General features: G+C 38.6%; 1 protein-coding gene across 1 annotated transcript in view; it reads right to left on the bottom strand.

Annotated features, from left to right (window-relative positions):
* Positions 1-24,674, bottom strand: part of CPED1 (cadherin like and PC-esterase domain containing 1) — a 131,418-nt gene extending 106,744 nt beyond the window's left edge. Inside the window, exons 1-3 of the mRNA XM_039343979.1 lie at positions 24,174-24,674; positions 23,233-23,689; positions 4,491-4,668 (exon numbers count right to left, since the gene is read on the bottom strand). Coding sequence (XP_039199913.1) covers positions 4,491-4,668; positions 23,233-23,484 — 430 coding nt within the window. The 5' untranslated portion in view covers positions 23,485-23,689; positions 24,174-24,674. The remainder of the gene's footprint in view (positions 1-4,490; positions 4,669-23,232; positions 23,690-24,173) is intronic.
* Between the last annotated feature and the right edge of the window lie 2,416 nt (positions 24,675-27,090).

Genomic DNA, 27,090 nt, shown 5'->3' with positions numbered 1-27,090 from the left:
AGAGAAGCAACCTAGAACTAAGGAGAAATTTCCTGACAGTTAGAACAAAATCAGTGGAACTTCTTGTCTCCAGAAGTTGTGGGTGCTCCAACACTGGAGTTTTTAAAGAAGAGATTGAGTAACTATTTGTCTGAAATGGTATAGGGTTTCCTGCTTAAGTAGGGGGTTAGATTCTTCAAAGCAGCTACAACTTTTTCTAGGATCACATGGCTACCTTCCAGCTTTTTTATCTTTAAATCCAAAATACCATACAGTTATAATATATGTGAAATATTTATATTGTAGAAATGGATATAGAAAACGTTTTGTTCTAATGTTATCTTTCAAAGAAAATAACACGATAAAAAAATTGGTTAGGAACAGATTCTGTTATAATAGGAATGATCCACCTTCTACAGAATGCTAGGCTCTAAGACTGATTTCTACAACTCTTGTAATAAAAGCAAATAATTACTTATCTATATGCAAACTAAGGGATAAGGAATCACATTTCTTATTTATACTATTTTTCTATGGTTGACAATATTTAATATTTCATAGCATGGACTACATCTTCTTTAAATCTCAAAGATTGAAAATAAAATAGGAAAAATGGTTATAGATATTTGTAAAAGAAAAGAAATTCACTAGATAATAAATCAAATGAATAATGGTGCCTTACAACAACTATGCAGTTTTACAACCATTGACTTTGCAAATGCATAATTTGTTATCTACTATAATTTTGTGGTTTTCCCCATTCTAAACAGTCATAGTCTGCTGGTTCTTTAGAAGTATGTGGGACTATTTTATCAGTGGCTTGATTTCATTTCTTAGATTTATTTAGAGATTCACGCAATGAGGTCATATTAAAACCTTTATTTAAATAGTACTCTTTACAGAGCTACAACACATAAAGAAGCATGCATAACTGTAGGCCAGATGGAAATTTAAGGAGGATTTTAATTTTATTGCACATTCCTGTAAAAGCTGTCGTACCACTCTACTACTGTATAATAAGGTGACATAATAAGGATTTGCACCTCACAGTGTCTGCTGGGACTCTCTGTATAAATGTGGCATAGCATCCTCCCCTGAATGTGACTGTGGAATCCCACATTAAACTGTAGATCACATTGTGACTGGCTGTAAGCTGAGAGGACATTCTGTCCGGTATCTATTTTTTTAAATATAAACAATGCTGCACTTCAATGGTTAGATGGCCTAGACCACAGGTCGGCAACCTGTGGCTCTGGAGCCGCATGCAGCTCTTTGAGCCTTCCTCTGTGGCTCCCAGCCTCCCAGCACTTGCACTTCCCTGCTTCTCTCTCTCTCTCTCTCTCTCTCTCTCTCTCTCTCTCTGTGTGTGTGTGTGTTTGTGGTTTTTTTTTTTTGTGTGTGTGTGTGTGTGTGTGTATGTGTGTGTAAAAGAGAATGGACTCATTGTGTTCTCCGGCAAGCTGAAAAGCTTTTTAGGTGGGGCTCCTCCCTTTGCTGCGTCTCTGCAGGAAGCAGGAAGAGCAGAGAGAGCTAGCTAGCACAGCTATGCTGACTCAGGAATTCTGGGAGTTGAAGTCCATTAGTCGTAAAAGAGCTGAGGTTGCCTACCCCTTAGCTTGTTGGAGAACAGCTTGAAGCCAGCTTGCCAGGTGAGCAGAAGATTGGAGGGAGAGAGAGAGAGAGGGAGGGAGGGAGGGAGAGGAAAGAGAGAGAGAAAGAAAGAGAGTGGGGGAAGAGGACTGGCAGACCAAGGGCAGAAAGAGGGGGGGGAGAGAGAGAGAGAGAGAGGGAGAGAGAGACTCTTTTGATATCTAAAATGAAGATAACAATGCATATATCCTTTTTTACCATACATATATACAGAAAGTTTTTCAGACATGTATACATATATACAGAAAGTTTTTCAGATAGACCGGTCTGATTGATTGCACCTTGGCATTTTGACTGTTATACTGCAGTTCTACTTTTTTTTTTTTTAATAATCACTTTTGCCTTGCAGCCCCCCAACTAGGGGCATTAAGCAGGCTCAAGTCGCTACTGCAATACATTACAAATTCAGATTTCTTTTTGCTGACAAAAAGATTTGGAAACGGGTCCAAGTGGCTCTTTGAGTGTTTTGGGTTGCCTACCCCTGGCCTAGACATTAGTATTTGAACACAGATCGTTTTAACATTTATATTTCACTGTATTCTGCTAATCTAGGTAAAATCTAATATATGCATTGCTAGTCCATGTATGATATGCCATATGCTAAATAATTAAATACACTGTATAATATGATGGCATATGTGTTGGTATTTTATTTTTATGGATTTCTTTATGCCAACACAAATGTATGTATGTATGTATGTGCGTATGTATGTATGTATGTATCTATCAAATTTCTATACTACTCAACTCACCTAGTGACTTTGGCAGTTTACAAACAATGTTTTTAAAGAGCTATTCAGCTGATATTTTAGACCGTTTGGTTTAACTTTGCTCATATGGGCAGGATGAGGTATCAATAGATTCTAATCCTCTACAGTAAAGCTATGAAAGTTTCCATTGCAAAATGAAATAATTAAATCAAATCAACCTGGTGATGTAAGGTTAGGTTGCGAGACTGACTCTTGTTCTGTTCTATATTGTGCTTTTATTATTTATTTTATTGAGATAGCAGCTTAAGAAGCATCAGCCAGCATGACCAATAATTAAACAATGCCATTTATCAGGTCCTCACATGAGCACCTTCTCTGTAGCAGGGCCTGTCATAGGAATGAGGTTCCCCCCTCCCATATCCTAATGGCCCTGACCCTGCTTATGTCTTGAAAGCCCTTGAAGACTTGGCTCTTTGCCCAGGTGTTGACAAGGATGACTGAAGCCTCTTTTTAGACTATGTTCAGTTGTTTTCCTTTGTTTTGTCTTTCTTTTTGTCCCTTGTTTTCCTTACTTTTAATGTTCTAAACAATTTGCAATCTGCTCAGAGTTTGTGGGACCTGGGCAGCATATAAATATAAATAACAATAGCAAAAATAACAATATGAAATTTTCTAAAAGTAAAGGAATAAGAAATATGGGAAGAACTGTTAGTAAATGCACAATAGCATATAATACAATTTGTTAGTGGACTAAACTATGTTTTCCCCGTAAAATATATCCTAATGATATTTTTAGTGTTTCCAGAAAGACAATTCCGTTGTGAATTGTAAGTTATTACTAACAGCATTACCAGAACAACTTTGCAACCTCAATTTTATCCCACCCTAATGTTCCTGATTTCATCTCATTTCTAGGAAGCTTATCCTGTTTTTTTTTCCCATGCTACAAAAACACTACTCAGATGAAAAGTTGACTACAGCAAGCAGAGATGAGGCTATCATTATACCAATAACTCTTTTGATTGCCACAAGTAAGGACCAGCTTCCACTCTTCTGTTTACTTTAACAAGAAGTAGAATCTAGTTTCCTTGTGATTAAACACATTAGCTGGAGCACAACAATACCAAACTTCCAACAGGAATGGAACTTTTCTAACTATCTTTCTTTAAAGCAACAAGATTTTTTTTCTCCTTCATAAACTTTATACTGAGTCAAGTAAAGTTTAGATTTAAAATTATAACAAGGAAAAAGAATAAACTATAGGCTTCTGACATAGAACCAGATAAAGGCTTAATGGGAATATAATGAGAAATCATGGTTTTCTGTTACAACAGCTGCAGTAAATCTTAGTCACTATGGGCTTTACTTTAATCATATTTATTCATGACATTAAACCTCAAAGGACTATTACTTGTTTAAACTAAGGTTTGAGAATAAGTCAGGATCTGATATAACAATTTCTCAAGCTTAGCTGTCATGGGAATTGCAATTTCTTTAAAACTCCAGATGGAGAAAGATGGAATTCTTGCCACAATTCTTTGAAATATTAAGAAATCTTGGTTTGCTAATATGTACTGTATACGTTAGGTACAATACTGAACGCAGCTGTCAGGAGGAATCTAAGGAAGCCAGTTTCATTTCAGATGTAAATTCATTCAAATATAAGTAGATTTTAAGCTTCACTGAGCTGAAATCAAAGGATGTATCTAGAACAGGGGTGTCAAATTGCCGGCCTGCAGGCTGGATGAGTCATGGCAAAACCGTGCCCACCCCAGTGCCAGCAATGGAAAAAAAGTCAAGATACGTCACGACTCATCACGTGATGTTGCGAGTTTAACACCCCTGATCTAGAACAAACTCTCTGCTATTATTTCTTAAAACTGTTGATTTATTATGCTTTTAAGATAGTTCTGCTTAGGAACTTGGCTTGGGTTTTTTTTTTTTCTTTCTGATTTCTCTATTGTCTTCAGTTGTTTTTTGTTTTTGAAAATAATATCATGTTTAAAAAATAAGTAAAACAGTATGTGCTGTGACAGGCCAAAACCAGGGCTGATGAACTAAATAAAATGATTTATCAGTTCTGTAATATATATTCATTTAAAATTAAAAATGAAATTATGTTACAGTTAGGAAATAATTGATAATTCTCACCTGAATTTAAATTTTCATGTCTGCTTAGCTTCCTCTCTTCGGCAATTGTAACTCTATAACTGTGTTGTATAAGGATTTGTTGATATAACGGAAGATCCTGTCCACCGCTAGAAGAAGGGATGTGCAGTATGGCTTCCCCAGCTTTGTGACTGAAAAGCTTAAAACTGGTATCCTCAATCTGAAACAAGAAACAGAAATTCATGCATTATAATAAGCAATGAATGCCAAGGACCCTGAGATGATGACATAGAAAACTAGATCTCTTTTTCCTTACAATTGTTTCACAGAACCAAGTTATTCACACAATCACAATAATCACAGGTGAATGTGGGCAATGGTCATTTAATGCCCTGCTGATTCCTTCTGAACTCCCTTTCTTACCAATAGTAGTATTCCTGGAGAGGAAGCTACAGGTAGTCCTTGACTTATGACCATACTCAGGACCAGAATTTTGATTGTAAGATAATATAGTCATTAAATGAGTCATAAGATAACCAGACCTGATTTTATGACCATTTTATCACAGTCGTTAAGCAAATCACAAGGTTGTTAAGTGAATCACACAGATGTTAAGTGGATCCAGCTTCCCCAATTGATTATGCTTATTGGAAGTGCCAGGAAAAGTTGCAGATTGAGATCACGTGATTATAAGATGCTGCAATTGTAAATGCAAGTCAGTTGCAAAGCACCCAAATTGAGATCACAGGACCATGGAAGTGATGTGATAGTTGTAACTTTAAGAATAGGTCAATAGACATTCTTTCCGATGCCATTGTAACTTTGAACCATTGTTAACTGAATGGTTACAAGTCTACTTTATTTTGACAATTTTTGGCATATAGGCCTGACTACAGCTTTCTTGTACCTGGTAAATTGCAGGGAATTGGGCCACAGCACTCAAAATTCATTGGTTCACTATAGCCACAGAGTGCTAAATTAGCAAAACAAGTCCTACCCCAGAGTAGGCAATCTGTGATACTCTCAGTATCACTGAATTGTTATGTATAGCATCTCTAGAAATTTGTCCAGTTATAAGGGTGCTAGGAGCTGTTATTCATCAATATTTGGAGGGCTACAAATTGTTCACCTCTGCCCTGTGCAGTACTTTACCAAATTAACAAGGAGTGGTGCATATTTCTGATCACAGGAATCTTAAACAGATGATTTGTGTAAAATAATAATCTCATTGTTGATAAGTGAGAACATGAATGCTGCATACCACTTAATCAACACTGAGGATTTTCATAGTGGTGCATAAAATTCTGTGTTCCATTTGTAACAAACAGCTTGTTCAACCTAAGCATCCCATGATCTAAGACATACAAAGGCAGGCATAGAAGGCCAAACTAAACACATTTTAAATGGAATCCCGGAAGAAGGGAAATAAAATGAAGATTGCTTCAACTGGGGTGGGGGATAATTAATGAAACTGCAAGTTTAGAAAGTGGATTTATTTTTTGCTACAGTTTGCAGAACATCTTTCTTTTGAAGGTAGCATTTGACTACAAATTTATTATTCCCTACAAAAGATAAAACTGGAAGTAAAAAAAAACTGAATAATCAAAACTTTGAGATTATTAAATGACTGGCATGTTTACCAGAACTATTGTGCAAACATGTGATTATGAATTTCAGAATGGGCATTGTTCAACAGAAGAAAGGCAGATCTTTCAGGGTAAACAAGTCTAGTTCAAACTGCTTTGAACTCTTGATTAATCTGGTAACCTGGTGGTATAAAGTAATATTCACAACAGTCTTTTTATCAGTTACAGGAAGTTGCTTTATGTTACACTTGGCTCAAGTGTTAAATTATGTTCAGGAAGGAGACACATACTGTAACTTGTATAACCTTTGATGAATGACTAATACTTGTCTAGTTTATTATAGAACACACTTCTTTTCAAATTAAAACCCATGCTTCTATTATTTGTTAAATTATCATTTTACTTTTTTCTATATGTTTAAACTCAAGACTATTAAAATATTTCCATCTAGTGCACTGTGTTTATAAGCAAAAGTAATAGGAGTGAAAAGGAAGTGCACGGGAATAAAATTACAGTCTTGTAAATATATCCGCTCACTCTCCTTGCCATATTTATAACCTGTTTGACTAATAGTGAGGAATGAAATGCTGTTTATCCTCAAAGCACCCCTTCTTCTGGAACAACCTTTGTCTTTTTTTATCCTGTTCTGCTTCTACTTTCTTATGTTTTCCCTTTCCTATAAGACTATTGTCAATTTGAGATCTTCTAAAATCTAGAGCTTTTCAATATTGAGTACAAGCAGTCTCAGAAATAATAGGATAGCCAAAATCAGAACAATAATTCTGGAAAAAATATTTAAATTGTTTTTAATAAATGTATTTAATAAATAATAATGTATAAATATAAATAAATAAAATGTATTTAATAAATACCTATATACAGAATATAATAAGTATATTATATAATTATAATTATGTTAATGACAAGGTGGCAATATCAAGGAATAGTATAATAGAAGACAAAGAACTGGAGAAGATTACAAAGTATTACGATCTGAAAATGGAAATTGAAAGATTATGGCATCCACAGGCAGCGGTGGTCCTATTGGTATTGAGAAGCCTTGGACACTATTTAAAACATCTGTGCATTGAAAAAATGTACCTGTCAATTACAAAAGGCCATGCTTGGATCTGCACATATACTTTACCAATATATTATGACATCCTAAGTTCTTAGGAAGAACTCAATGAGAATGAAAGCCATCACCAGCTAAGAAACTTGTAGCAGTGAAACAATTGTGATGACTGATATTTATTTGGGTGACTGCTCCATTACTTCCTGCATAATGCAATGTGTTGACTTTGACCAGATTCCAAATGCCAGAATACAAAATTCACTTTTGAAATTCAGCATAAGAGTAATGAGGAGAAGTTTGGAAGAAGTGGATTTTTATGGAAAATCTTGCTTCCTCTTAGATTCAAAACAAAGCTGAACAAACGTATTTTGCACAATTGAACTGTATCTTGATTTTTGCAGCATGCACACTACATAAAGCTAATACTTCTTTTAATAAGAGTGGAAGACTTAAAATGCAATAACTAAAAGCTGAAATAGATGTCTTTAAATTTTGGAGCCAAAAGACTAACATGCTCTGCATTTTTATTGGAGTGTGGTCACATATGCTTTCCTTGATAGAGCATATAGCAATGTATATATGTGTGTAGAATTTAACCATGAACATTGGGTCAGGAAGAAAGAGTTAAAAACTACATTTCCTTCTAAATGCCAAACTTGTGATACCATTGCTGAGCTGATACTCGAGACATTTCATAATTCTTATCTATTCTTACATCTCTTTCGGTCAGCAGTAATTTGCCCCTCAGAAAAGAAGATCATTTATAAAAATGTATTAAGATGTTATGTTATACAATCAGCCCTTGATTTGTGACCAGAACTGATTGCTAAGCAAAGCAATTGTTAAGTGAATCATCCCCAATTTTACAACATTTTTGCCCCAATTGTTAAGCAAATCACTGCAGTTGTTAAGTGAACCACACCATCATCAAGAGGATCCAGCTTCTCCCATTAACTTTGCTTGTTGGAAGCCGGCTGGGAATGTCCCAAATGGTGATCATCTAACCTTGGGACATAGCAACCATTGTCAATATATGCTGATTGCCAAGCACCCGATATTGATCACATAACCGTGAAGATGCTGCGACAGTTGTAAGCGAGCAGACCAGTCATAAGTCACTTTTTTCAGAGTCATAACTTTGAACAGTTGCTAAATGAATGGTTGTAAATTGAGGACTACATGTACTTCAAATCAACTTCAGTGAATTATGATAGAAAAGCTATATAAGGAATCAATTTTGCCATGAAAAAATTGAAATAATATGGGAATTCAGGGCACCCATTGTTACAACAATATCAAACAGCTGCTGAATAAATGTGCATTTGACAGAAAATGGCAAAATTTGATCATGTTTGATTTTAGAACCAGATTCGTTCAGGAACCAAAATCTAAGCTACGTTGAACAGGCTTTGACAGCATCTCTAATTTTCACATATAAGGCCTTATGCTACCTAAATGCAATATTCCTATGATTCATCTCCTATGATCCAGTGGAATGTGACAGATGGAAGAAAGTTTTCTTGAATTTACTATCTAAATGCCAGGTAAGAAGAGCCAGCAAGGAAGCACAAGAGACAATTTTAGAAACTGTGTACCACAGTTACTATCTGGGAGACAGCTAAAGTCTAACTATTTTCACACCGCACACAAAATCTTTTGATTCATGCTAGCTTTTGTTAATTCAGTTAAGTCAAAGAACACCTTGTACCATGAAGCATCAAAAGTTTGGGATTAAATTAGTCTTTGTCCTGCACATTGCTCTTTTTTATAACAACAAATATATTCATTTTAACTGACTGAAGAACTGGGATGTTAAAAATAGCATCCAGACACCAAATAGAGCAGTGTTTCTCAACCTTGATAACTTTAAGATATGTGTGAACTTCACCTTCCAGAATTCTCCAGCCAACATGCTAGCTAGGGAATACTGGGAATTGAAGGCTACATATCTTCAAGTTGCCAAAGTTCAGAAATGTTGGAGTATTTAGGCCACTGCCCCTTTAGGTAGCTGAATCTCTTCACTAAACTCTCATTTCTTCCCACATTAGTTAGCTTTAAATTGCTTATGATTACATTTGGGGTCTTAATTATTATCATGGGCTTCTCTGCATTCTAAATGAGGTGCTGAAGACATTGGAACAAACTCTTTGGTAAAGATAAGTATATTCTGGGTTCACTACTCTTTGGATACAAAGAGGTATGATAGGATGAATTTTGTCCTGAAACCTACGTATAAGTTGCTCAATTTACAACTGCCTAAATCTGACAGGCTATTTCAGTAATGGCAAAGCTTTGGGGCTTGATGTGTCAAAAATTTAGAAAATTTTGACTGGTGGCATGTTATACCAATGTCACTCAAGGATATTAAGCACACTCACTAAGGACACTCAAGTGGGTGATTTCAAATCTTAAAGAATTAATGAAAAATAGAGTAAGTAAGTACATAGGAACAAAAATAGTTTATGATTTTAGTAACAACTCTTGCCAATTTGGCAGTTTCTGTCAGAGGTTGGACTACTATGTTTGTAAGGTTAGACTACCATGTTTGTAAAACATTTTTAACTCCAAATATGAACAATTTAGAACTTGTTTCCCTAAGTGATCTAATTTCTCAGAAGAACTGTAAAAATACATCCCTATCAATTTAATATGCATTTTTCATTTATCTTTTTAAAGTTATCAAATAAAATTTGCCAGAATAAATACTTAGCAATAACGTAACATGTCTGAAATATGGCCAGTTCCAGCAATAGGTTTTTTGATTATGGACAATGATCATAGGTCTCTCCTGAAAAAAAATATTTGCAATGTACAACAAATCATCCAGTATTGCATTTTCAAAGTGTGTGAGAAAAAAATTACAGACTGTTAAGATTCTTGGTCTGAAAGAATGGAGTTCAGCTTTTATTTTTCTCTGTAAACATTCATTACAAGGTAGGTTTTGAAACAATATAATGTATCAAGATCCATAACAATATAATTTAAAAAAGAAAAAATGTAGTGTTTGACCCTTTTCTTGAGTTTTATTATTTCATTTGGCTTTGGAGCTGTTCAACTGAGAGAGGATTCTACTTTAGATAGCAGGAAATGTGAAATGAGGTTCATTTTATATTTTGCCAGGAGTGTTTTCCACTATAAAGAGGCTGCTGTAGCACTAATTGAATAAATATGCTTGAACTGAAGCATAAAGGATTTGGCATTCATTAGTAGAAACTATAATTCCTCTTTGAAATTCAGGAAACTTAATTTTTAAATTATGCTAGAGAGCAGAACTGCTTTCAGGACACAAACCAGACATTTTATTTTGCTCTGCATGTGTTAAAGTTTTGGAAGATCTACTTCAATTTGCAGGTATTATTTTAATCTTAATTCAGTTATATCTGTAGGCAGTGAGTAGGTCTATCTGCTGCTTTCCAGACTTTTTTGATTTTAGTTTCCATCAGTGCTAGCCACATGACCTTTAGCAAAGGATTGTGGGAACTAAAATCCAAAACTCTGCAAGGCTTCTACCAATTGTAAAATTATACAGTGAACCAGTGCTTTTTTTCTTAAAAAAAAAAAAGGTGCCGGAACTCACACACATCATACAACCCGCCTTGCCTACCCTACAAGGTTCCATCCAAAAAAGGTGCCGGAACTCCGTTCTGGGCCTTCTATGAGAAAAAAAGCCCTGCAGTGAACTAAATAGTAATACTAAATCTAAGAATATATTTCCACTTTTATCCCTAACCCCCTCCAGCAGCTTTTAAGCGTATTTTGAATGCTAAGGAAATAGAGTGGAGAAAAAAGGAGTTTATTAGTTTAGCATTGAATTTTGCCCTTTACCATTTTTGACCCTGACAAAATAAATCCAGTTACTGGGGTGTGTGTGTGTTTCCCAGCAGTTTCCTGCTGAACCCTACTTTCCCCCATCTCCCCCAGAAATTGCAGAAATGTTCCTGGACTTTTCTTTTTTTTAGTACACTCTGTATTGTTCAAAAGATGTCATTTCCTTGCCTTACTGGGAGAGTGTGGATTCTTGCCCCATTGGGTGTGTCTGTGTGCAGAATTGTGGAGCCATACTTGTGTGTTCAGAAAGTGACATGAAGGCAGGGGTGGGATTCAGCTGGTTCGCACCACTTCGGCAGAACTGGTAGCTAAATTTTTGTTGCCCAGGCCCAGAATGGACTTCCGGAAGTGGCTTCCACACAGAGAATAGGTTGTTCACATATTTGAATCCCACCACTGCATGAAGGGATTTAAATTTAATTATAATTTTAATTTGTCACTGTGTGCTATTTCTGAGACAAGCTGCATTTTTAATAATTTCAGCCTAAGCACCTGAAACAAGCTTAAGTGGTATTTTACAGCATTGTTTCTTCTCATTCATATCCTTGTCTGATTTCTGTTATGTGAGGCTCAGTTTTATGAATAGAGAGGATGATAGGAAAGACATATGAATATGATTTTTCATCTTACAGTTGCATATTGTTAGAGCAGTTGAGTTGAGGAAAGCAAAGCATATATCTTCCCCATTGGAGTTGTACATCCACCAGAATAAGTGTTGAGTCCTCGGTTAAATGGCAATAACTCACAAAGCATCTCGTAGTTTCAGGAGCCTCTTTATTGTTGTTCTGTAGCCCCGTTACAACTCTAAGACATACAAGCCTCTCAGCCTCTCTTAAAGACAATCCCCGGGCCCAAAAGCAACATTTAGGCGCGCTGCGCGCCTCGCGCATGCGCACGAGCGCTGGCGCCAACCAGTCTGGTCCCGGGCAGCTTGCAACTGCCCAGGACCGTTGCAACGTCCCGAGCCTGCCTTTGCAGGCTCAGGACACAACACCCTTCCCCCCCGGCTAAGACTACAACTACATGAATAGTTACACGCGACCTCAACACAAGCGTGGTGTGCCAACCATTGCTTCAATGGTGCCAGGCTATAATTCTGGGGATTAATTCCCCAGTGTCCCTATTTCCAATTTTCCACAGAAACTCCCTCTTACTGTTTCTGCTTTGCCAGCAGAGTTACAAAATATTCAATACTTAGGGGATCTCTTAGCTCTCTGTGATCTTCTTAGGCCCTGACAATCTCCAAGTACATCTTGCCCCGGGGATGATATGGGTTTGCCCCCTTTCTCAGACCCTGGTGGTCCCCATGGACCGTGCCCCGTTGCCTGGCCTGCTTGCTTGCCCACCGGGCTCGTCAGACCAGGACTTTGTTTTCTCCATAACCTGGTTGACCTGCCTAGTTGCAGGCTCTCTGGCCCCTCTAGAAGACTGCCACTGTTGGACAACTCTGTAGGGCTTCCAGGCCCATACTGGGCCTATCATGAGGCTGCCTTCCTCCACTCCCCAGTTCCATAGTAGGACTGTCTGGGTTTTCAGTACTGCCCCAAAACTCAGTTGCCCCCTCTGTTATGTCAGAGGTGTCAGAATTGGGATTTGCCCCTCTGACCACCTCCCTGTGTGAATGCCCCCTTCTTGGAACAGTAGCAGTGTTGGGCCAACTAGACTGATTGTGTGCCAGCTCTCTTGCAATGTTTGAGTTATTAGGATGCTCCCGGTTATTCTCCCTGACTGGAGTACTGAATGGTATTAGTGTATAATGATTATGCCCCCGGGGTGACTCCCTGGCTGGAGTAGGCACTGGTGCCTTTGTGCTAGCTGGTTCCCACGAATTCCTGTTCGGAACACTCGCGGAATCTTGTGATAGACCATCGGTGACCTCTCTGTTGGTGCCTGGCTGCTGCCAACACCCCTCCCTTTGCCCATGGAGGTCCCCCTCCCCCCTGGAAAAGAACCAGGAGTCTCTGAAGGTAAGTCCAGTCTTGTACTCAGCTGGTCGATATGCCATCGCAGGATATGACCGTCATCCAAGGAGACCTTGTATGACAAGGGACCTGTAACCTTGCATACTACAGCAGGAACCCACAAGTGACCTGGCCCGTAGTTACGGGTCCATACTGGGGCATCCACTTGCAATTGCCTCGGTGCCCTGGGGTATGTAACCTTAGGAGGCAGTCTGTCCGGATGCAACCGGTCAAGTTTAGTAATCAGTTTTCATCCCCAGCGAAGTTCAGCCGGGCTTCTCCCCGTAGAAGTTGAAGGTGTGGTGCGGTAAGCAAGAAGAAAATCAGCCAACCTGTGATGCCAGTCCCCATAGGTCAGTTTCTTTAAAGCATCCTTGGTGATGGGGACCATCCGTTCAGCCATACCGTTGGTGGAAGGGTGGAAAGACGCAGAGGTGGCATGACGAATCATGTTGGCCTGTAAGAAAGCTTGGAATTCGGAAGAAGTGAATTGAGGGCCATTGTCAGACACCAAAACATCCGGAAGCCCATGTGCAGCAAAAATCCCCCTCAGTACTTGAATGGTCTTTGCAGTGGTGGTGGAAGAGACAGGTACAACCTCAAGCCATTTTGAATAGCTATCAACGAGGACCAAGAAGAATTGACCCTGAAAGGGCCCAGCGTAATCGATGTGCATCCTAGACCATGGAGACTATGTTTCCTCCCATCTATGCACAGGAGCCTGGGGCATTTCTGGGCGTGAGTGCTACAAAGGTGGCATGCATGCACCTTAGCCTCAATTTCCTTGTCTAACCCAGGCCACCAAAAAATGGCTGCGCGCAAGCGCCTTCATTCGTACAATGCCAGGATGACCCTCGTGAAGGGAACCTAAGACCCTAGACCTTATTGAGGTAGGAATGACAACTCTGCTGCCCCACAGCAGACAACCCTGAAAAGTGGATAACTCGTTCCTTTTAAGCCAGAAACTCTGAAACTCAGTGCCTGGACAACTCTCTGGCCATCCAGACAAAACCCAAGATAAGACACGAGAGAGTGTGAGATCTGTGGCTGATTCAGCAGCCACATCCCTGGCATTTAGAGGTGACTCAGGCAGCGCCTGAATGGAAAGGATGTTGATGGCAGGGGCATCAAGGGTAATCTACTGAGGCCATCAGCATGGCCCATTTCTTTGCCAGGTTTGTGAATTAAAGAAAAGTCATAGGCTGACAGAAAGATTGACCATCTCAGCATCCTGGGGGAGATGATATGGGGAGTTTGTTTGTTTGTTGTAAACAACCCCAACAAAGGCTTATGGTCAGTGTAGACCATGAAATGTCTGCCATATAAAAAATCATGGATTTTTTTAATTCCAGCAACAACAGCTAAGGCCTCCCTGTCTATCTGGGCGTAGTTTCGTTCAGCAGAAGACAAGGTTCTGGAGTAATACGCAACAGGAACCTGAGTTCCGTCCGGTCTAAGGTGGCTGAGTACTGCTCCCACTCCATAAGGAGAAGCATCACAAGCGATGCACACAGGGAGAGTTTCATTAAAATGTACAAGCACAGTGTTGGATGTGAGTAAGGCCTTAACCTCATTGAAACTTGCTTCATGTGCTTGTGACCACTGCTACACTGCCTGTTTGTCCAGAAGCCTATGAAGTGGTTCAGCTACATTAGCCTTGTTAGGAATGAATGAATTATAGATATTCAAAAGGCCCAGGAAAGCTTGTAGTTCAGCTTTGGACTTAGGCCTAGGAGCTTGCATGATAGCTTTTAACTTGGACTCAGCAGGATGAATCCCATTGGCATCAATTTTGAATCCCAGAAAATCTGTAGAAGGCACCCCAATTTTACATTTGTCCTTTTTAAGCTTGAGTCCTCTTTTCCGGAACCGCAGCAGGACAGCCCTCAATCTCTCAGCTAAATTTTGAGTGGAATCTCCAGCAATTAAGACATCATCAAAATAGGGGCAAACCCCTGGTATACCCCTCAAAGTATTTTCCATTACACTTTGGAAAATTCCAGGAGCCACATTTACTCCAAATTGTAGCCTCTTGACTTTGAATGCCCCCCTGTGAGTTACAATGGTTTGTGCTACAGCAGCAGCTTCATCAACAGGTAACTGTTGATAAGCCTGTGCTAAGTCAAGCTTTGCAAAAACACCCCCCCCCCTTGAGGGAAGCCAGAATATGGCTGACTACAGGTACAGGATAGGCATGTTGTTGCAATGCCTTATTTAGAGTGCATTTGTAATCTGCACAGATGCGAATGTCCCCATTAGCCTTAAGAGGCGTGACTATGGGAGTTTCCCAAGGACTGGAGTCAACAGGTTCTAAGACTCCTTGCTGAATCAATTTGTCCAATTCAGCATCAATTTTCCCTTTTAAAGCAAAAGGTACCCTTCTTGCTTTTACTCTGATAGGAGTGACAGTGGGGTCCAACTTTAAAGAAACTGGGGGACCTTTGTATGTGCCCAGCTGTGGGCTGAAAACATCTGCAAATTCTTTGCAGACTTCCTGTAGATCTACTGTTTGCAAGCTATTGAGCCCTGTAACTTGTATTCCCAGGGCCTCAAACCAATTGAGTCCTATGAGACTCGTACGCTCACCCCCCACTATCAATACATGTAATGGACCTTCAAAATCCTTATACTGTACGTTAAGGGTGGCCTCCCCCTTAACACACACTTTGGAGTTTTGAAAGTCTGTTAGCACTATATTAGAAGGCCTAAGCTTGGCCTGGAACCCACTACCAGAACAAATCTTTCTGAATGTGTGAATGGAAATGATTGAAAGTGCAGACCCAGTATCTAGTTCCATGACCAATGGAACTCCTTGCAACTTCACCTTAAGTGACAGTTTCTTTTTGAGTGGCTTGTGTGTGCCTTCCTATAAATGCTTCTTCGTGAAGCACAGAAACCCACCCTGTTTTGGCTGGGGACCCTGGTACCTTTCAGGCGCAATTCTTCTCAGGGTTGTACCTTCTGATGGCCCAGACACACAGCTGCTATGTGGCCTTGCTTTCCACATGCTCTACAGATTGCAGAACGGAACCTGTAGTCGGTCCTCTTGTGGCGACCTCCACACCTGAAGCACTTGGGTACAGCTGAAGACTTTTCTTTGCCATCCTTCTGCTTTCCTTCTTTGGGTGGGTAGAGATGATCTACCTCTTCATCAAGTTCCTCTTCCGAGCTCCCTTGGACTCCCTTATGGTGCACGGAAACAGCTTCTGGAGTATTTCTGATAGGCCTCATATTCTTGATTGCCCTACCTGCTGCCTCTTCTGCAGTAACCTCTCTCAAGGCATCTTGGAACGATATGTCTTCTTTAGCAAAAAGTCTCTGCTGCAAGTCTCTGTTTCTCAGCCCACATACAAATCTGTCTCTCAGCCTTTCCTCTAAGTCTTTAAACTCACAAGGTTTAGCTGCTCTTCTCAATGCAGCAATGTACTCTTTAGCTGATTCACCAGCCCGTTGATCCCTCTGTTCAAAAGTATATCTCCATGCAATAACAGACAACTTGGGCTGAAAATGTTCTTTTAGTAATTTCTTTAAATCTGTGTAGGTAACAGATTCAAGAGGTGCAGGGGCTACTAAATTTTCAGCAATTTCAAATGCATCTTGACCACAAACACACAGCAGGGTGGCAGCCTTTAAGCCATCTTCTCTCACTTGATTTACTCTGAAATAATTTTCTGCTCTGGCCACATAAGACTCCCATCTTTCTGGATGCGTAACATCAAACTCAGAAAGTTTTCCTATCTTTGCCATTTTTTGCAGTAGTACAGGAAGGGTCTATCAGCCATCTTACCTCCAACGACGCTGTATTGGCAGGCAGTTGCTGAGTTTAACGCCGTTTCCTCGCTGTTCAGGACTCCAGGGTAAGCTTACAATTTCTTCAATCAATTGTAAGGCATCCCACCTTCGTCGCCAGTGTTGAGTCCTCGGTTAAATGGCAATAACTCACGAAGCATCTCGTAGTTTCAGGAGCCTCTTTATTGTTGTTCTGTTTCCCCGTTACAACTCTAAGACATACAAGTCTCTCAGCCTCTCTTAAAGACAATCCCCGGGCCAAAAAACAACATTTAGGCACGCGGCGCGCCTCGCGCATGCGCGCAAGGCCGGTGCCAACCAGTCTGGTCCCGGGCAGCTTGCAACTGCCCGGAACCGTTGCAGCGTCCCGAGCCTGCCTTTGCAGGCTCAGGACACAACACCAAGCATTTCAAATCACCTGCTCACAGATTTCACAAAAGACCATTTTTCCTACAGATATTATCAGCCTCAACACCCCAATCTTGTAGCTATCTCAGTTGCTGAACTCTATCTATTGAATAAACCACTTCCGCTTCAAGTAGCTTATCCGTGCATTTCTTTCATGACCCAGTTCTGAACCAGACCAGAATTTTCTTCTAACACAATCATGGCCAAAGGTATTGCAAATGCGTGTGGCTGCAAAATTCCCTACATATTAGCATAGTATCAAAAGTTAATAAGTTGTCCATTCCGTCTTATGCTCATTGGTAATTATAATAATAATAATAAAAAGGCAAGGTAAAACACTTAACTTGGTCAAAATGAACTTTAGTAAGTGGTAGGACCTGGAAGATCCCCACAGAATTGTTTATGTATCCCAGATCTCCCAGCAGCCCCCGATGCCTGTCTCTCACCTTTATCTGGCTCTTTGAAGAAACATTGGAAGCTGTGAAGATGGTCACCTTATTGTCAGCTATGACCAGGAAGGTCTTGCACAGATCAATTTTCTTGTATCAGTTACAATTTTTCCTGAATCAGGACACTCTTCTCACAATCACTTATACTCTAATCATCTCCCATTTGGAATACTGCAATATTTTCTACATGGAGTTACTCTTGAAGACCAGTCAGAAATTTATAGCTAATCCAGAATGCGGTGACTTGAGCAGCAATAGGTGGATACTTTTTCACCTTTTAACATCACTGTCTATACATTTGATTAAATACATAAATAAATCAAGAGTTTTCCACCAAATAAATGTCATTTCTTCATCATAAAATAGTGGAATTCTGTCTTTAAAAGACAAGTAAGAATGTCTTTTTATTTCATTTTGTGCTAGTCACTGGCATTCTCTTTAACTTACATAACTTCAGACTAACATCTGTTTAAATATGATGTTGGCTCAGGGATTTGTTCACAAACCAAATAATTATTGTCCAATTGCCCTCCCCCACCTATTGATTTGTTTGTTTGTTTAAATATGAGTTCTGCAGGATTTCTTGCCCTTTCTCTGAGAGGGTATAAACATAATCCACCAGTGAATGTAGACATCCTGCAGCTACTTAATCTGCCTAGAATCACTCAGCCCATCCACATACTAAACACAGCCATTTTTTTTCTAAAATGGATGCTCAAAACTATCTTTCTGGGGTGAATTTATCTCCCAATAAGCAATGTCATGTTCTGGAAAGCTTTAGAAATCATTTTGCCCTGAATTTTAAGCATGTATTATATAAATCTGTTTGTAAAACACAACAGCACACATTTCCCATCAGAAACAAAAAAACAGTCACAGTAAGTTATGTCACAACAGTTAATGCATTACTAGAAGAAAGGGGTTAAGTTCATATATCAGTCGCATTCAGTTTAGAAGCTTTAGGAGTGATCAAGAGAATTTTTGGAAAACAAACTAAATTGTGAATTACCCTATCCAACTGTGTCAAGATAGAAGTTTGTAGGATAGAAGTTGTTTTTTTAGCAAATGCTGGGAGTGGGATGTTAAATGGGAAACCTGTGCGTTATATGGCCTCCCTGTGCCCTAAATTAGCCTGTTGCCTTCACATATTAATGTTGAAGAAATATGCAGTTATCAGTCTAATCAATGTAAAGAAACCTGGAATAACAAAGTGGAATGTCAGATACATAACTATCAATGGATGATTAATCTGTATCTATATGTGATATAAAATTGCTTGGGGTATAAAAAAGAGTAGAAAGGGAACCAAATCGGTAAGAAAAAAATATATCCAGGCAAATAAAGTCAACTAGCTACAGTATTTAGTTTGGGGAAATAAATGGTAGTTCATCTGAGCAGGGAGGAAATGGTACAAATATTTCTAAAATATACTTCTTTGCATTATTACAAGCCCTACACAGTTTCCCAACGTGTGTCTTGTGGATGTAGTTTATCCGATTTAACATTTTTAGGCTTCCTGTATTTCTAGAAATAAGTGAATTTCCTTTCAGTTGTTGCTGTTTTCTGGAAGCTATTTAAAACATGTTAACTGTTTCTGTCTGTAGTATTTTTGTTTGGGAAGAAGTGGGCTTTGGACTGAAATGACTGGAATGTTCCTGTGTTTCTCATTGTTTGCTGCCTAAATATAGAGCAGGCCACAAAAATCAGAAGATACAATATACTTTTATTAAAGGCATGCTACCACATTAAAGCAGGCTGAGCAATTCATAGTTGGAACTGCTGTAGTTTGATTCAGAGGAAGAACATCACTAAAGCTCAAAGCTCCTTATGCAGCCTGCAGTTCACGATATTGCCAGTTGTTTTATTTAGATCAGCTTTCCACTCTCTGATTGCCTCCAGGTGCAAGTAGACTAAAGCTGCCAAAATTCTCAGACATGGGATTATAAATCAAGTATAAAATGCAGGATCCTTTCCTAAAATATATTTTTAGAATCAAAGTTTCTTCCAGAAGAAAAATACAGGTAAAATTGCAATGGAAATCACTTCACTGTAGTTTCCTTGCAACACAACAAAATAATTCACCATTTCTTCTACAGTAAGCCATAATTCATAACCAAAATGGGCTATTTAACTAGCACCAAATTTTCCTTTTGTTTGCTATCCCCAGATTAAATTCTTCGCATCTCCTTCTATCCACTTATAGGAAAGTGTGATAAGGATAAGGATAAGGATAATTATAAATATAAATTGGAGTTAATTATGGTTTAATCATCCTGAGATTGGAAATCTTTCTTGTATCTGAATGTATGACAATATGGCAGTATGTTTCACCATAAAGATGTTGTTGACTCTTCGTCTTTAAACTAGACAACTGCACATACTTTGCAAAGATGACAAGCTCCAGTTTGTTCCTTCTTGGATGTCTACTGAATTTCCATCAAAGGGAAGTCAATTATAGTGATCAGGCTGAGGTTATAGACATCCAGAACCATAGTCCTAATGTATAAAGGACCTCTCTAAGAATGTTGATTTTTTTCATATGAGATATGTATACATGAGCATGCCCAATGGTGTAATGTTACAGAGAATGCCAAAGAATCCAATGGTTTTGGAGCATACAAGGGAATATGCTCTGGTACTTTATTACAGCACTACAATCTGTTCTGCAGAATTTCCAACAGCTGATATTGTTGTTGATATGATTGATATTATTGTGATATTGGGGCTCTTATCCTATAATTTGAGCATTTCTGTAAAGCACTTTTTAAAAGAAATTGAGCTATTGAGATATATTTTCAAATCTGCTTTTTCTTCCCATATTTGTACTGTCAAAGTTCATCAGAAGCAGCAACTCTTATGTATTTGTTAGGTACGTGGGCAAAGGAACATCTGGAGTCTCCTGTTTTAATAACCTCTTAGCCCTTAAAAACACACACAAAGATTTGCTGTTTAACATAGCACCTACATTGCCATCTGCCTCCCAGTCAGTCAGCTAGCCAACAGAGAAAAATGGATATAAATGCCTTTGTAATGCTATAGTGCCTTGAAAGAGTGCAGTTAGTGGAACAGATCTCAGCATTTCCTTCATTGCATTAACTTTGTTATTGATCTTGGAGTCTTTCCAAATGGGATCTAAATCTTTATTCTAGTCTTATCCATCACTCTTACTCTAATGATGCTGCCACAACTAGCCCAGAAAATCATATGAATACACTAGGAAACCAGACTCATTCCAGTTTCTCATAAGAGGTTTTTTTAAGTTATGGGAAACTTCTGACATTTACATTCCCTTGTATTTTTAAAACACATAAACAGGGGTAAGAAAAACAGCTGAATATGATTTTAATCATAGAAAGGTAGATGCAAAAGTAAACATTTGAATTCTAACAAAATCCTTGGAGACTTTATTTGACATAGATTAAATATTACAAACTTTTATAATTTTTAAAAATGCTTCCTACCTTGAAACACTTTTTTATGATGAAAATCATTCCTAAGAAAGTTTCTAATAATAAACTAATAAAAGTAACCTGAATTATATCCTTTAAGAAGATAAGATTGTATTGCAAAGGAAGGAAGCAGATAAATATTTAGGAATGGTAGGAGCTATTTTACTTGTACAGCAACACAGGATTGTTTATAATAAGACCAATCTTGCTCAGAGGACATTTAATTTAAAAGGCTGTCTGTGCATTTTATAACTTCATCTTCCAGAGATTTAACACTGATGCAATTGTGCAAAGCTGATGTCACAACCAAAACAGCTTGTACAACTGTAAGTACGCGTTATGAAAAACTAACAAATATATATTTCAGTGCAAATGTTTCATCATTTCTGGTGCCAAAGATATATAAACAAACAGAATGATGTAAAATTATTCTATTGGTTGTAAGGCAGCCAGAATAAAGCAGAGTTAAAACACAAGTGCCTAATCTGTATCCTATTTTTCTCTCTTTTCCTTAGCATGATTTACTATAAGGCATGTATAGCTTTAAAAGTCTTTAGATATCTACATACGCTGATGGGAGGACAGGAACTTACATTAATTATCTTCAGGGATTTGAGTGAAGCAGGCCATCTGAATTTGGTTAAACTTATATCAGATCTAAATCTGAATTTGTTTTGTTTGGTTTTGTATTTATTTATTTCCTGCCTTTATTATTTTTACAAGAAGCTTAAGACAGAAAACATATCTCACACACTTTTGCTCTCCTGTTTTTCCTACAACAACAACCCTGTGAGATGGGTTGAACTAAGACAACGACTTTCCCAAAGTCCCTCAGCTGGCTTTTTGAATGTCATTACCAAATGGCCAGGCGAAAGCTTGCTAAAAAATTTACAGTTAATGTATAGCAGACATTAGAGTCTGAATAATGCCCGGTTTTTCGGTGTTGGGGGTATATCTGGAATTATGGGAGCTATGATGGATACTCTGAAAAATGGCTGCTATTGCAGACCCCAGCTATTTATACAAACCTATGCAATGGTTGTCACAGTGGGGCTGATCTTTTATCAAACTCTGCTTTCCCAAAATGCACATTGCCCTCACCATCCCCTCTAGCCTCCAAATAGTTTTATTTTGAGTTTTTCTGGGTTGGAGGGCCACTTGAAAACAAAACATTGTGGCACACACACACACACACACACACACACACACACACACAATGTCATTTTCATTTGGTGTGTATTTATATTCCTGTACATTACTGAAAATAAATATTATGACAGAAGTGAGTGGAAAGCAACGCAGAGCACTTGTTTTCAGTTTCTTAGCCCAAATGTGCTTTTTCCCAAGATCTTTCAGCAGTTGGGTTGGGATTCCCTGGTTGAAAATCCTATGAATTATGTCCCAGTACTTGGAGTGCACAAAATGCTGTATACATCAAGTCAGTAATGTTACCCACCTAAATCCAAGCATAGACTATTACAAATTCTACAGTGAGGTTTTGACCACCTCAAGGCTCTAAAGATAATCCTAAACACATTTACGAATCTATTACTGAATTAATGCATATTGGATATTAATATAAGTTACCTATTCGTTGACTGAAAAGAAAATATTTGCCCTAGAAATTCCATTTCAGTAGCTCTCATGAATTGGCCAAGCTTTAAAAAGTCTAGAAGTACCAGAGGTTATTGACAAAGCTGATGAGTATTATTTCTTTCTGGTGTAGAACAGAATAATATTGTGCACACTCTGTTTCATGAATGCTATTGCTCCTTTCAAATCTATCTGAAATCATCATTTTTATTCTTACTGTCTTTCTATCATCATCTTCTTTACTGAATCTTAGAATTAAAATAAGCTAGTAGATGAATTCAATTTTTTTCTGGTCTTTAATCATATCACCTTTGATCCTTTGTTATGTAATTTAGAACAACATGAGCACCAATCTAATCTGCACAGACATGGTTACAACATTATATTCCATCTTCCTTCCTATTTCCCATCTGTTTCTATGTTGCATTTTATTATAACAGAATATTGATGCTTTGTTCCAGGGATTCACCACTTTGGGTCACCTTCCTGACCCTACACCTACATTTTGTATAGGCTGTGAACCAGAGCAAGGAATTCAAAGCACTTCAGTATTTCCATTTCACTGACATATGTGACCTAGGAAATAAAAGTTAATTTTAACTGGCTTATCAACAGCATTTATTTGAAACTTGTAGATCTCTCTTACCTCCTTCTGCCCTTGTTGTTTGTTAGAAGGAAGGAAGCAACTGACTCGCCTTGCAAGGATTTGGTGTGTCTGACGCTGCACCTCAGCTGCTTTGCTGGGCAGTAATCCATTGCCACTTGTAGGAATTGTTGGTCTCTTGGATCTTAAAGGCATCAGGGTCTGGTAGAAGAGATAGGCAGCCAGAACCAGCACCATCAGGAATGGGCGAAAACGACACCATCTCCGACCAGGCACAATCTGCCGACAAGCCATGGCACCTCAGATTTCTGATTTGTCCCATTTCCACATTATAGGGGCAATCAGTCTGGCTGCTTTCTACCAGTATGAAAGAAAGGCAGAAAGGTATGCTCTTTGTACTCAAGTTCTCTCTCCATCACTTCTGGACTTGAGTTCTTCCATGACATCAGCAGACAAGAAATGAGAGGCCCCCAACAGAGAAAGGCAAGCAGTGTCCGACCTGGAAAAAACAATGGGACTGGTGGTGAGAGAGACAGAAAGAAGCAACATATAAACAATATGGACTGGAAATGAATGCACATTAGGTTTTCAAGCATTACACACGGAAGAAATGTGACTGTTTAGAGCAAAACTCCATTGCACAATACCTTGGAAAGGACCGTGTGAGCAATTATGTTAAAAAAAAGATATATTGGCTAAAAATAGCAAGGGATTTGCACATAAAGCTGGAAAATACGAAGGCTTTTCTAGCAGGACTCTTCTTCTCTTCCCTCCCCCTTCCAATTCCTCTCCTGATGAGTTCTTTAAAAAAAACCATTTCCTTCATCTTTTAAATTGCCTTTTTCCTGCCAGAAAATGTACGCAGCATTCCCTCCCCACACAGTTTTTAACAGAGCAAAAGCCTAGTTTTTGCTCAATCGGATTTCTTTTCTCTCCTTTTTTTCCTCCATTGTCTTTTGGAGTTCAGAGTCATGTTTACTTACTTAGTTCTTCACCCTGTCAGACGTTTTCCATTCTCTTCTAACGGGTTGCTGATTAAAACCACTCCAACAGCCCAGGCTCATGACTTCAGCTCATCTCCACACACGCACACAGCACTCCATCTGAACTCCGTTGGACCACAGACATATAAATAAAAATCAGGACTGCCCGGAGGGGTGGGGTTAAGTTTACCAAAGCTCTGAAAAGTCTCTCAGGCTGGGGACTGTACTGGATCATAGAAGCAGTTTACTTTTGCCTCCCACATGTTGTTTTACAGCATTGTAAGAACTTCAGAACTGCACATAAGTTAGTAAAGTGATACAGAAGAATGCAAGTGCTATGGCAAATGGTAAATTAAGAAACCAAGTGGCTCTGGGCTTGCAAAACCACTTCAGGATGTTCCACTTTATTTGTAAAACATATGGAGAAAGATTAATTATGTGACTGAGGCATACTTGGGTTTATAGCACCGCTTACTGTAATTCTGTGCAGCTAAATGTTAGTAGAACAATTGCTGACTTTAAGAAGCGGGGGGGGGGAACCCAAAAATATAACTTTGAGTTAGGCTTGAGTCCTGACAACTTCCTCTGGTAGTCCCTGCAGTTTTCTTGGCAATAGTTTTTAGACGTGGTTTTGCCCTTGCTTTCTTCATAGGGCTGAGAGAGAGGGATTGGACCAAGGTCACCCAACTGGCTTTGTGCCTAAGGCAAGACTAGAATTCATAATCTCCTGGTTTCTAGCCTGTTGTCTTTAATCACTACATCAAACTCGCCCTCATAGCTGTCTACAAACTATGATATAAGCAAACAAGCCTACATATATCCATTACAGAAACTTTAGGAGCATTGAACAGGGAATCTCATTTCCTCCTTCTGCCACTTCTGCCCCAGATCATTATTTTTCTTCTCTTTTTAATATTACTGGTGAAAAATGTTTTTTTTTTCTTTCTTGGAACCTAGCTAAAAGATGATTGGCTAGTCAAAAAGAAAAGTGAGTCATGGGGAACAGACAGGACAAGGTAAGGTTATGTGTTCTCATAGGTGGTATCCCCAAGCTCCCCATTCTAGTGGCCTTCTTCTTAACTAAGACAATATGGACAGTTCTTCTCCACATCTGCTGAATGGTCTCCCCCCCCCATGTAGAATAGAGGATGACATTGTGTCCTACTTTTCATCTCCATTTAACTGCTGTTATTTACATTTAAAAGGTAGAATAACTAAAGGCCATTCCCATTCCCATACTCATTGCCTATAGTATTGTTTCCTGAAATGGGACAACTCGCCACAACCAACCTTGCCACAGAACTCACTGTGGCCAAGTCGTTGCGGGAAAACTCATTGTGGGACAATTCAACAAATACAAAAGTTAAATTAATTTTGACAGAACCATGCCCAATAATAATAAAAAAATAATTAAAAATATATGAGTTACAATAATTTCAACAAAAACATGGTCACCAATGATAAAAGTATCTGAATGAAGCTATTAATGCAGCATTGAAGCATTGAATTATACCACAGCCAGTTGTCCCGTGGCAAGTTGGCCACAGTGAGCACAGTGAGCTCTGGAAGGTTCTGCATATTAAGAAATATATAGATAACATTTATTGTTAATAATTTATTCTTTTGCTTTTTTATCTCTTGCCAATTGGACAAGTTTAACTTTTGCCTGCTTTGGCCTGTCTTTTGCCCTGTTTTGCTAACAGTTTTGATATTTGATGAAGTTATATAAATTAACACCAAGCTTTATTTTTGCTAGCAAATCTGAGTGGTGTGTGTGCCTGCTATGACCAGGAAATAGGGAATGACTAGGTATATACTGGGTGCAAACTAAATTGGAAATTGCTATGCAATTTTCCAACATTTTGGTTTCCCAACATTTCCTTTCTAATAGTTCTAATTCAATATGATGGGAAGGGAATGATTTCAAAATGTCTTCAAAGATTTGGAGGAAGTGTTTGCTCTTTCCATAATTATAAGGTAATTACGGAATAGATGTGAATACTTCATCTTGCATTGTGATCTTTCTCAAGTTACAATTAAATACCAATGAAGAGACTTCCTTCCTGTGGTACTTTTTTCAAATTGGAAATCCAAAAGGCAACATGAGATGATGCATGGTATTGTGCAATTAGTGTAATTAAAAACAGCAACAACTAGCCCCTCTCTGGTGGTCACTGCTAACATGCAACTATAATCTAAACTTAAAAGCATTGCCAACTATGAAAATTAAAAATGTTCTGAGAATTAGATACCAAAAAAGCCCATTTCACAGGATAAGAAAACATTCAGGTCACTGAAGAACATATTTGGCCATGGGTGTGATCAATGTCCATGGTGGTCATTAATAAGACTTTGATCAGCTAAATCTCATTGTACATGAGATCACGCACTAGGTCAGATCAGGGAAGAGAGACTATTATGATTCTGACTTGGCACAGCTCTCCCTGCCTGGGCAGTCTAGGAAATGAGAAATTGCTGCCATCCAGAACTTTATATATATAAGGCAGACCTTACTGCCTTGATTGGCTGATCCATTCCATTAAATAGTGGCTTCTGCACAGAAGCAGCCTCCAACAATGGTTGCAGTGGGACAGCCAAACAGGTCAGAAGCAGGAAGCCATCAAAGGAACATTTAGTTCAAATAACTAATGAAGTGAAGACCTCTAGATTTGCACAGCCATATCAAGTAATCCTCCAATTGCAACAGATGTTTTAAGAAATCTTACTAAAAAGAGAGCTTTCTCAAAACCAGATTACTTGGTTCCTCAGATGAACCTCAAGAGGCCTTGTTTTTGTAACTTTCCATATATACACAAGCCTAGCTCATTTGGGGCTATTCTACATTTATTTATGACAATCACAAAATTACATTTTACATGCCATTCTGGAACTGGCCTGTTATCATAGTATTACAATT

This window comes from Crotalus tigris, unplaced genomic scaffold, assembly GCF_016545835.1.
Source record: "Crotalus tigris isolate CLP2741 ecotype Arizona unplaced genomic scaffold, ASM1654583v1 scf7180000017883.2314494, whole genome shotgun sequence".
Lineage (NCBI taxonomy): Eukaryota > Metazoa > Chordata > Lepidosauria > Squamata > Viperidae > Crotalus > Crotalus tigris.
Note: the sequence above shows the minus strand (reverse complement) of the source record. Positions and strands in the feature narration are given on the sequence as shown.